At 28.0% G+C, this 13,445-nt stretch overlaps 1 protein-coding gene across 1 annotated transcript; it reads right to left on the reverse strand.

Moving 5' to 3' along the window:
* Positions 1-2,684: 2,684 nt before the first annotated feature.
* On the reverse strand, positions 2,685-4,467 carry LOC132945227 (putative cyclin-dependent serine/threonine-protein kinase DDB_G0272797/DDB_G0274007). Its single transcript, XM_061014899.1, has 2 exons — positions 4,311-4,467; positions 2,685-4,205 (listed from the first exon to the last, which is right to left on the reverse strand). The coding sequence occupies exons 1-2, from the start codon at positions 4,320-4,322 to the stop codon at positions 3,042-3,044; spliced, it is 1,176 nt and encodes a 391-aa protein (XP_060870882.1). The 5' UTR covers positions 4,323-4,467; the 3' UTR covers positions 2,685-3,041.
* Between the last annotated feature and the right edge of the window lie 8,978 nt (positions 4,468-13,445).

Raw genomic sequence — 13,445 nt, forward strand, 5'->3', positions numbered from 1 at the left:
AATTAATCACTAACAATTATTATGTAAGTAACTATGTTTAAACTTATTTGATTTTTAATGATTTAAACACAAAAGTCAATAATTTTATATTTTATTTTATTTATTAATTTAAACCATATTTTTGGAAATGTTTGAAAATGTAATTACAATCAAGTCTATAGAAACTTTTTAAAAACACACCGCTAGATAGAAAACAAAATTGAATTTTATTTTAATAATATTATAACCTAATACTTAATACTCATATGCCTACGTTTATCTAGTTAGTTAGGTTACAACTCTTTTGCCGAATAAAATATGTCAAGCTTACTTCATCATTGATTAGGTCACAACTCTAAGTGAAAAATGTTGTCACCTTATTTTTCTAAAGTCATTTTATTATATATGTATAATAAAATTAGTAATTTATTTTACTAATAATGTACAGTAGACTAAATACATTTTTGCCAAAAACAAATTACATACATTATAAAAGAATCATCATAATATATTTTCGTATAATATTACTAACTGTTATAAATGTAGGTACCTATAAGTCAATATAGAAATACCACAGGACGACAAGAATAGGGTTGTTGTATAAATACTAAATAGCTATTAAAATTAATCTAAATTTTTTTAAGATGTCATTGAGTATAGTAAATAATAATATACGTTGTGGCGAAAAGTTTTAAGTCCCTATTAACAATATCCGATGAACTGGTTGTATATATATATACACTACAATATGTTTTTGTACAATAAACGATGCCGCATGAGGGACAAGCAATGTTAAAACAGTTCAATTCGCAATCCCCATGCCATAAAAAAAATCTCTGCTAATCATATTGTTTGAATAATTTAAAATACCTGAGTTAAATTGTTATTTTCCTTTAAATATTCAATTTCGTCAAAATGTAAACATTGAATATCTATAAAAAATATGTTTCTTATTATTATTACGTATTTTTGAGATTTTTAATTTAGAAGAACAACTTACTTATGTCAAGTCTTGTATAAAAGTGTCAATATTTTTTGCCTAGCATAAACAGTTTATCAACATTTATTGAAAAAACTAAGATTAAAAATTAGTCTGAACATTTTGAAAATTTGTACAAAAAATGATAAATATTAGTATGTTTCAAGTTTCTACGATTAATATTTTTTGAATAGTAATAATATAACAAAATGGTTTGATGTTAAACCATTATTTTACGTGCGAATATCCAACGAAGTCAAAATTTGAACTTCAATGTTGCTCATAAATAATGTATGTGACTGAACACTACACTTTTATTTTATTTTCCAGTAAATAAAACTTATTAGTTATTAGTAGTCTTGTATTACAATTTCAACCAGGTACTCAAGTTAATTTAATTGTTAGAGTTTTGACTGGGTACAAAACAATTTACATATTATACTCCTGATTTGGGCGAATTTTGTACATTTTAACATCAAACGCTTATGAAAAAATTGAATCTATTTTTCATATGACTATCTGTAGGAAAAAGTTATAAGAAACCTTTAAAAAAAATCTATAGAAATAATTCTTAGAAATTATTTCTAATTTTTTCTAAGCACAAACAAATGTGTCTTCAGACTAAATAAAAAAAAAAAACGTCATTGTAAAAACCAAATAATACATAATAAGTAATAACCAATACATTCATCCATCTCTAATCTCTACCATACCCAAAATAAAACATATTATAAATTGCTACTAGTTTACCAATTGCTATTACTGTACCATTACCAAGCATCCTGTATGAATGTTGAATCCTGGTTTAATGGTTATGATAATTAATAGTTTAATATTATTCTAATATGGTTATTTATACTTTTTAAATTATTGTTATTCGACGACAATATTTTCATCAATATTAAATGTATAGAAAATGGTAATTCAGTAATTTTCTTATTAGGTAAATTATACAAGATAATAAAAAAAATTGGATTGAATCAATAATATTTAATACAATAGGTATTCGAAAACAAAATATTGTATTTAAAATACTTCACTGAATATTTTAAATAAAAGTACATAAAATAGAAAGCTTCTAAAAAAAGTATTTTAATATTGGTACTCACTACTCTAATGCCTACTTTTACACAAATATTTTACACCACTGCAAATATTAATGTATTCAGAGTTAATTTCAAATATAAATTAACTGAATTTACTAAAACGTTTAACAGTTCCTATAACGAAAGGTGAAATTAAAAATTTCGCGATTTAATAATCACTGATGTAATTTATTGAAAATAAAAATAAATAATTTCATAAAGTAACTCCTGTTATATTATCATGTGCATATTATATAATTAATTCAATTTCGAATAAGTATAACTATTAAAATGTTATATCATCAATACGCTGAAAGTCAACTTACACCGACTACACTGCTACACTATTACTGTGCAAGTATTATAAATGTTAAATATTATATTATTATAATATATTTTTTAATGTTAATTATTAATAACTCGTTGTGTTTTTTTTTTTTATTATTATATTATATACAAGAAATGTTTTTTTTTTAATGTTAGCTGAATAAAACATTTATAATGTGATTTTTTTACCTCGAACATGTCATACATGAACGATTATACTATACGAGTTGCTGCAAACCATCTGATGGGTTTAAACGCTTTCTAGAATCATTATGCGGATTGGACACAATATGTAGGTGTATTAAAAACAAGTATTTTTAATGGTCTACAAATTTAAGTGTTTTCACATTTATTTTATTCTTAACCAAAATAATAATAACAATAATACAAATAATTACATATTTTAAGGACATATGCGTCCCTACACACTGCTGCGCTAAGTTGGCATTGGCATGCTAAAGTGTGTGGAAATCACCCAGGAAATAAATATCCTATAATATCTGTGCTGAAACGCACTAGTAGTAATAATAATAATAATAATAGTGATAATATCTAAAAATTGTACAGTGAATTACGCGTAGTGTGCGTATATACAATCGATGGCACTATACACAATAATATTATAACGATGCACCTGCCACGGCCCCTCACGGGAGATGCACTTGAGACGTCTAAGCGGAGTATCTGAGCGTGCTGTAAGCGGCACCTGGTTGTTGTTGTTGTTGTGGTGGTGAGGATTCGAACTTGTACGCGAACTGTTCCTTAGTTAATGGGGTGGGCGTGGTGGATTTCACTCCGGACGAGAATTGGCTCTTGGCTGACTGTTGGACGCGTGGTTGTTCGGTGGCGGCCACAGTGTAATAGTATTGGGGTTGTTGTTGTTGGTACTGTTGCGGTAATGCATTGTACTGGAATTGTGGTTGGACGGCGGCGGCGGCGGCTGTCGGGGCTTTGAACTGTGCGGCGGTGGTGGCCGGGTGACGAGTGACGTACGAGTAATCAGCGGGACCGTTGGTGGCAGGGGCAGCTGGCTGCTGGACGTATTGGTATGCGGGAGATGGCACTACATATTGTTGTTGTTGTTGTTTGTATTCTTGTTGAGCTTGAGCTAGGGCGTTGAACTGTTGTTGTTTGTACTCTTGTTGGGCTTGAACAGGGGCGGTGAATTGTTGTTTGTATTCTTGTTGAACTTGAACGGGAGTAGCGAATTGTTGTGGTTTATATACTTGTTGAGCTTGTGCAGGGGTGGAAAATTGTTGTTGTTTGTATTCCTGTTGAGCTTGAGCAGGAGCGGCCGCTGGGGAAGATTGTTTGGTCACGTATTGAGGAACAGCCGATGGTTGGGCAGCTGGCACGTAGAATTGTTGGTAAAACTGGTTACCAGGGTAAGAGTTGGGGCTGATGATGGAATACTGTACACCGTTGTAGTCGAAAGCCATCTGGTAAGGTTGGGCCAAGTACTGTTGTGGTTGGGCTTGGTACGGTTGCATGAAGAACTGCTGTTGTAGCCCCTGGTAAGGCTGCACGAAGTACTGTTGTTGCGGCACCGTTTGGTAAGACTGCGGCGGTTGTTGTTGTTGTTGTTGTTGAGGAACTGAAGGAGTCACGGATGATGGTTTGTTGGATTGTTGTTGGGTTTTCTGTCCAAAAGCCGCTACCAGAGTGTCGCGTTCGATATCTTCCAATTTGGTTTGTGGCTGTTGGACGGCCGATCCCGTCTGGAACGACGCTTGGGATACAGCGGCAGACTGGTATTGGGATGGTGAGCTAGAAGTGGATTGTTGTTGGCACAAGCACATACCAGCGAATGCTAGCACTAGACCGGTGGAGAACATCTGTTGTTGGGAAAGAAATACATTAATATTTTTGAGTTAGCTCTAAGTTAAAAATAGGGATGTGTATGTGTGTGTGTATTTTTTGTTTTTTTGTTTTTAACTTACCTTGTATGCCATTTTTGATTATTTGTAAGTCTCGTGTGTGTGTTCTCGTGTTATGGGAAGCTCGATCAAACACGACTGATACGTTTGACGATCGCTGATAGCGGTTATATACGTACGAACTTGATGGAGATAGTACATGTGTAATTTCCGATCGCCCGCTTGGTGGGATCGAATTAACGGTAACCAGTTGGTATTGTGGCGCCGTCGCGTGCCCAAATACGTAGGTACCATAAGCATGGCTACTGAAGCGGATGGATGGGTAACGTAAATGCGTTTCCGGTTGTTATGTTTGGATTAAATTATTGATTATTATTATCTCACCGGACCGGTGGATGTTCCAGTTTTACTTTCATATTATTTTTATTACAATATTGACTCCTACAGCAGTATAACAGCATCAGCTGTAGACGTCGCCAACAAACTATGTGTCGGGTTAAATATGTTCAAAAACTCATACGGTCAGCTTGAATATTTACAACATGCAGCACACTCGTGGTTATGACTTATGATTTAAAAATTATATTTTTTTTTCTGGGTGCATTTGTGGTAAGATTTTATGCGATATTAACATACTTTTTACTCTGTCATGCATATTAAGTTTTATTTTTATCTATTAATAGATTAATTATTATTAAATAATAAAGTACCTATCATTAAAATCAAAATAACTAAATATTGAATTTTATATCCCAAGCATGGATAATATAACTAATTTAAAACATTTAATTTAATTTTCACATTTATTACTTAACAGTTTACTGTCATAAGCTTCAATTAAAGTAAAAATAAGATAATATATTTCACTAAATAGTTACTGATGACTTTTTACGACAATTAATTTACAGTTTTTGGACACATTTACTTAAAGTTAAGCTAATGCCTATTATATGATTTAATAAAAGTGAACCAATAAACCAAGTACCAGTACTAGGACATTTTTTTTGTACTACTCAACGTCGTGTTATATTATATACCCATACTCCTATAGTCCTATAGTCTTATTCATTTTAAAATATAATAATGTTTATACATTCGTTTGATTTTTAAGCATAGACGACATTTTATAGTATGATTCCTCACATTCTACGGTTTCTTCATATTAAAATAATTTTATAATTATTATGATATTTTTTTATTATTTTGTAATATTACTTAGGTTGGAATAGAAAAATGTTAAATACAGTCAAACTTAGTTTAAATTCGAAATAATTCTTTTGTATTTTTTTAAACTTTTTAAAAATTGTACAAACACAAACAAGTTACATAATATGAAACCCAAAACCAAATACAAAATATAGATCGTAAAAATAATCAACAGATCCCCATTTTAAGTTAAGTAATTTATTATTACAGTATAATTTCTTGTTCTAATACTTTTTAATTATTTTAAGGATCGTAAATGTTTGTCACAATTACATTTTATATCTTAAATCTTATTAGCTTTTAGAATCTACATACTTGGTAGGAAAATACATATATACCTATTTATTATGTATTTATTATTGTGTCTTTAACCTAAAATTTTATAAAATATCATTGAACAGGTCTTATATTGCATAGTATGTGTACTGTGTATATTGTTACCAAGTAAACTATACAAACTAGATACCATAAACGTTTACCAAAAAGTAAAATGAAACCATTTAGATAATAAAAACAAAAATTGGATATAATTAAATAGATTAATATATTTATTATTTTTTTTTATTAATTTATCCCCAATATATCTCATGTATATAATAATTTCAAAGATTATGAAATCAAATACAATAGTTTTGAATTAAGTTAATATTATATTAAAAAAAATAAGAACTGGTTTGTGCATAATATAATGAAACTAATAAGTTCCAAATAAACAAAATAAAAATACTATGTGTAATGATTTATATTTATGAATGTCACCAGCTATACATATTACGTACATTTAGGTATTTGATAACATACACGATATACCTAATGTATAGTAATATACCTACATAATATACCTACCTAGTAATATAGAACAAACATGTAATTCGAATTTACTTATATTAAATTTGTAGAAATATTATAATAATAAAATAGGTAATTAAAATTGTTATAAAAGAAATCTTATATTTTAGATCTAATCATATAACTTATAAGTATTAAGTATATTATAAACAAGTGCCATACTGCCATCAATGCTTTCTCATATCCTAAAAAATACCATTTATGTAAACTAGCTTATAGTTACATCTAACATCAGATATTAGTGCTTAAAATACCTATAGATTGTAAATCTGTATTTTAAGATACAGTTAAAATACATAATAATATGACCATCAGAATTTGAAAAAATGAGTGTACCAAAAATGGGTATTGACGTTAAACTTATATCAGTTTAACTAGTCTACACTCTACTTAGTTATGGAAATCATTTTACAAGTAAATCTGCTTTCTCCATCTGTCACAAGTCATAACCATCATTGCCGTCACTGAAACTAATATATTGGATTTGTGGCTTACGGTATTGTGTAATACGAATAACGTCGCTCGTCGTCTACGTAGCAGCTGTATTGATAATATAGTGTCGTTTCCTTATAAGGGGCCACGTGTTTGTGTTATTTCAAATAAATGATATCTGCGCCAATATTGTCTCACTAAGAGAAATTATATGAACTCGGTACCGTCATAACATAATATCGGTACATCGCATAAGAATTATTATTTAACGACTTCGTGTGCGATATGTTATACGTAGTTTTCTTGGAAATTCTGCGTGTTATTTAATAATATAATATATTTTATATACACGTAATATAGGTAATAGTGTAATACATAATTTTTTCATTGTAAAATTTCAGTAAAAAATATAAATATCGATACACACAAATTGATTCTGACAACATGGTTTTTTGATCGTTAGAAAACTAGAAAAACGATAATTCGGTACCTACAATAATGTCGGAAGTAATTATTATTGTTGATTCTATTAAGCTATTATATTATAGCTCCTAAATCTCGAAAATCTTGCCGCATGCACCTATAGGTAGGCAGTCATAAGACACACGATATAATCATATTTTAAATGGCTGTAAATATGTACAATAGTGAACAAAGGCCGAGATTCACAGTTCACAAATAATTAGGTATACTTCTAATTGAACACATCATGTTAATAATAATTCAACAATCAGGAAATTGTTACTTATCTAAAATATTTTAATATATTTTTGAAAACTAAGTGAACAACCTATAAGAACCAGTTACTCACGTTATTGCATGTAATCGTAAACTCGTAAACGGATTGGTATTTGAACAATGTACCTACCTACATTTTTACATAATAAACATTTAATAACACATTAGCAGCTTTTACTTTAAGTGAACTTTGAAAACTAGTTTTTATATGCAAAAATAACTACATAATATTGCCACCTTTCAAAACCACTGTTCCTTATTCAAACATACATTTATTTCTTGCTAAAAATGGTAGGTAATTTAAGTTAAAATCATCTAAGTAAATCTATTCAACATACAATTTAACCATTTTTATATTCAATAGCAAAAATATTTTAGAACATGGTTATATAAAGCAATGTTGTCTAAAACACCATCAAAGCGAAATATTTTATAAACTGACCAAGGATGACTTGAAACACTATTAATAATTTTTCATACACTGTATTTAATTTCTCCACTAAAAGTATTATCTAAATAAAATTAACTGATGCGAGAAAACACAGCAGGACTAAAAATTATAGTAATATAAAATATTATATGCATATATATTATATTTACATTATAATATTATATACATACATACTATACATTATAACACATTTTATAAAATTATAGACTAATATCGACATACCTATTGAACCAATATTTTGACAACACTGTAAAAAGTAACTAACATACGAACTATACTAATATAGTACCTACTACAAATTGAAATTAAAAACTAAAATAGTGGCCAAATGATCAGTTACGTTTGATATTAAAAACGAATGTTAAAGGTTTCATATTTTGACATGGAAAAAGATTATATTGGTGATTACTGTTAATAGTGTTAAGTTTAAGCTGTAATTTCAACTAACTAGTTTTAACATTTCTAGGATAAAATTAAAACCATGAGAAAATGATATACATTCACTGTCTACTGACATAAATCATAAACATATTTTAAAATATTAAAAATATTAAAAATATGTGGAATGTCTGTTGTTTATTTTAAAGATGTTGTACCTTTGCAGTTTAAAGATACCTACACCTAAACTTAAGACCATTTAAAATTATTTATATAAATTGTTTTATTAGGTACAGAATGTAATTAAAATTTTAAATATTCATCAATAATAATAGAATGTTTGGTTAGAATAGAAGAATTTCCCTCACGAAAGTGGTAAAGTAAGTCGGATTGATTACAACAAATGAATCTTATTATATAAGAGCATCTACCTGTTGTTCCTAGTAATACACATCGGTTTCCGGTGATATTCGTCCGTGCGTAAACGACAGTTTGATTTTAATGAAAACAGAAGGACGGCAGCATCACATGAATTGCTCTTAATAAGGACTTTTCTTTTGTCATTAACCAGACTGATTTAAATTTTTCATTTTATTAATAACCAATAATTGTTGTTTTTAGTTTTCACTAAAATTACTTCAATAACCAATAATTAATATAGCCAATCAAAGATCACGTGTAAAATAATTAACTACGCAAAAATCTTGATTCAAATATAGCTATGGTTTGGATTTTATTATATTAAAAAAAGTAACCAACTAAAAATAATTTTTATAAAGGGTAAAGTTTACAGTTATCGGCACCCTTTAGAAAAGTATATATTTGCTTACATGATATTTCAGACTTAAACATTGTTGAAGCTTAAAGTTAAAATTTCCCAGTAGTTTTCAAAAGCTACGTGAAAAACAAAAGAAAAATTAAGGAAAAACGAGAATTTTTACGCAAATACTATTTTTGAGAAAATCGATTTTGGTTTTTGTTGCAACTCTAAAACAAATAATCGTAGGTACATGCAATTTTGACTGAATGTTTATATTAGCATTTTCTATACACCATAACATTTTCCAAATATTTTGATTTATTTTGGGCTGTTTACAAACATTTTCAATTTCCATTTTTTTTTAGTTTTTTTTCTATGGATGTCAATAAAATTTTATCTGTTAGGTAGAAAAGCTTGAAAATTTAATAGAAGGCTCCTAGTTTATCGTTTCAAAGGCAGATGAAAAAAATTAAAAATCCTTAGTCACAGTTTTTATTTATAAGCATTTAAAGTTCAAATCTTGACAAAATACGGAAAAAACACAAAAAATTAGAAAATTATTTTGAGTTGAGAATTCATTAAAATTTTTCTTTTTAAATCTAAGATTTGAAATTATAATACAAGATTATCCATAAGTTTTTCTACCTTTATCAAAAAAAAATGTCTACAAGAAAGTCAAATTAAATTTTTTTGAGCGTTTGAAATTCTTGTTTTTACAACATTTGATATTCACTCGATTTCTCATGTAACGATTTTCTTATTTTGTTGTAATTAAAAAACGTATGACTGTAGATACTTGAAAATTTTACTGAATGTTTATATTAGCATTTTCTATACAAGATAAAATTTTGAAAATAATTTGATTCTTTTTGAGCTGTTAATGGTCATTGTCAGTTTTCAATATTTTTAGTTTTTTTTTCTATAAATATCAATAAAATTTTATTTGATGGGTAAAAAAGTGTGAAAATTGAATGCAAGGCTCCTGATATATTGTTACAATAGCAAGTTGAAAAATATTAAAATATATAGTCACAATTTTTTTTTTATGAGCATTTAAAGTTCAAATTTTGATAGAATTTATCAAATTTCAAATTTAATAATTATTTTGTAGTTAAAAATTTATAAAATGTTCAACTTTTATAGCTAAGGATTGAAAATTGACAACAAGGCTCCACGTAAATAAGTTATATATAAATTACTTTATTCACAATAATATCATCAATTATACTTGGTAATATCATAGGCTGACTGACCGTTTTCGCTCAGAATCATTTTTCTTATACAATGATATTATATCATTGAATTCAAATTTAACACCATCCATTACAGTGACCTACTTGTAACTTACTGTACAGCAGAGCGACATCCACTAACTCACCTTTTTTTTCTATTTAATTAAATTAAACCTCTCCATCATGGGCATTTGAAGTGCATTACAGACATTAATTTATGATAGTATAATGCATTATGCATTAATAGGTACACTGTTAATAAAATAATAGAAATTTGCTTAAAATATAAAATATACAAAATTTAATGATCAGTTAAGAGATAATTAAGTAATAAGTTTATTGTGTAAATAGTAAATTGACATATATTTTAATATTATAACATATTATAACAACACATGATTATTCAGATTATCGTTACAATGTTACATAACTTTAACATTACATTGTCATCGACATAATCAATAATGTTTCTATTCTCAATTCTGTACATACTTCACAATAATATCAAATAGGTATGTAGAACATATTTTAGAAAATAATAATTGTATAATCTTTAGGCGGAAAACTGATACAATTATTTCTAGGTAGGGGGAGGGGCTTGACATTTTAAAATTGTTACCTCAATACTAAAAAAACCATATTATACCATATCATATAATATAATAATAATACAATAAATTTCATAATGGATAATAATATTGCAAAAATAGTTTTGTATTATTTAATATAGTTTCTCATTTAATGGGTGTACAGAATGAAACAGGAAGACCTATCAAATGAAAATATAACTTTTGTTCTAATCAATATTAAATTTTTTTATATATATATAATTTATAGACCGCTATAACGTATAACGTATAACATCAAAAAAAAATATTTTTATTTTTTAATACTAAAAATAAAAATTTGTTTTAAATTTGTTTGGAAAAATTCAAAATAGCCAATTCGTAAATCTGATTATAAGAACAATTTTGATGGTAATAATATTTATCGAAGTCAAGTAGTTTATTTCTTAGAATTTTTATATCAATATTTTTTTGAGTAAATTAATTTAGAACGTAATAACTTTTTCCAAAATATTATTTTTGGGAAGTCCCTGAAGTACTTATGAAGTTAAATTTTTTACTAACAATATAATTTTCACCTTTTTTGTCATCATTTTTTTTTTTATTGTATGGTCTTCTTGTCACACCCTATATAATAACAATGTATATAGGCATCTAGATGGCTAAATTGCACAGATTTCTATATACTAACTAGATAAGGTACTCCTATAGGGGGGCAAAACATTTCATTCATTATACAAAATGTATTAGGAACAACATCGTTTTTAATGGTAAAATAAAATAGTAAATGTAAAATGACTTAAATAAAATATTTTTTTTGTTTTTTAAACTACAGGTTTAGAAATAATAAAATACAATACAAAATAAAATAAATCGTAATTAATCTTATTTGTCATATGAAATACCATACAATTGCCCCCCACCTTGGTGCTTCAATTCACGGTGAGAGTTCGCTATCTAGTATACTACCTATATAGATATCTATCCTAAATTGTGATGATCGATGTAGTTTATATGTGTATTTTCGATAAAAAGCTGAGAGTGCAGAGTGTTTTAGTGGTTTTACGATGACGATTGTTTTTTTTCGTCTCTCATCGCGTTATGGTGCAGAAGACGATATGTTGGAGCAAATTGAGCATTATTGAGGCCCAAGGGTCATTTATAATAGATATTATGATTTAGTTTGTTACATGGAATTCTATATTTATTTTTTTTGATAATTGGGAAAAAATAACTAAAAGAAGCCAAAATTGGGAATATTTAGTATTTACACGATTACGCAACACCAGCTTTTGGAAAAATAGATCTTTATATTCAGTTATAGGAATAATCTTCGAGCCGTACCTATAGTTTTATTTTCGAAATAGTTTGATTCTTTTTCATTTTTTCATTTTTTTTTTATTAATTAACTCGCGGCAACTTAGGCCATTGGATGGTTTTTAACTGTGGGGGAGGGTACTGTAAGGTGTAAACACGTGTATGTTGTTTTGGCAGATTTTTGGTGGGCACCCGTAAGTATCTGCCATGCCCGGGTGGGGGATGGCGGCACTTGTTCTCCGGACACCGTGACTTGACCGAAGAAATATGCCGCCCGCGGCCGAGGTATCGAACCTGCGCCGGTGTGCGTCGCAACCGACGCCTTAGTCCGCTTGGCCACTCTTTCCCCCTTTTATTCTTTTAGAGCTACCCAGCTATAGGTATGTAAAGACATTTGAAATTTTTTTTGTTGTTAAAAACTTAAGAATTGTTAACAAAGTACCTATCTAATATAATTTGTTGTTACCGCAAATTGATAATATCAAAAATACCTTGTTATCATTTTCGATGATGCAGCTATTGCTATGCAACAAGTTCTCGTGATGATACCTAATTCATCGCAGCTATAATTATATCTATTATCTTCCGTCCTTTTTGACGACCTGATTGAGTATACAAGTATACAAACAAATATTGTCATTGTTGTTATCTTTAACATTTAAATTCTGTTTATAAATTTAATTTTATATATATTAGCTATAAAATTATAACATTATATCTGGAGCAGTGGAACGTTATTATTTTATATAGTTACACCACTTACATTGCAATATCGAAGACCAATTTTATAAATCGCGCCCACAAATTTAAACAAATATAATGTCAATAGAAATGCTTTAAATACTTATAAAAAATGAGTGACTTTAATATATACTAAATATTTTTGAACTTCTATTATAACAACTCACGAAGAATAACTTCTATTAAATTTTCAAGCTTTTTGACCAAACAAACAATTTTATATTGATAGTTATAGAAAAACTAAAAAAAAATGTTTAATTTAAACTGTTTATAAATAGCTCAAAAACAATTAAAATATTTTATAAATTGTATAATGTAGGCATAGAATATCATAAAATAAACATTTCAAGTATCTATAGAATTTCGACATATTACAACAAAATAAAATATCGTTCGATGAGAAATCGTTCATTTACGTGTGAATATCCAATGTAATAAAAATATGAACTTCAAACGCTCATAAAAATTAATTTTACTTTCCGGTAGACTTTTTTTATTGTATTAAAGGTAGAAATAATTATGAGGAAC

The sequence above is a fragment of the Metopolophium dirhodum genome, chromosome 5 (genome assembly GCF_019925205.1).
Source record: "Metopolophium dirhodum isolate CAU chromosome 5, ASM1992520v1, whole genome shotgun sequence".
NCBI classification, from domain to species: Eukaryota; Metazoa; Arthropoda; class Insecta; order Hemiptera; family Aphididae; genus Metopolophium; species Metopolophium dirhodum.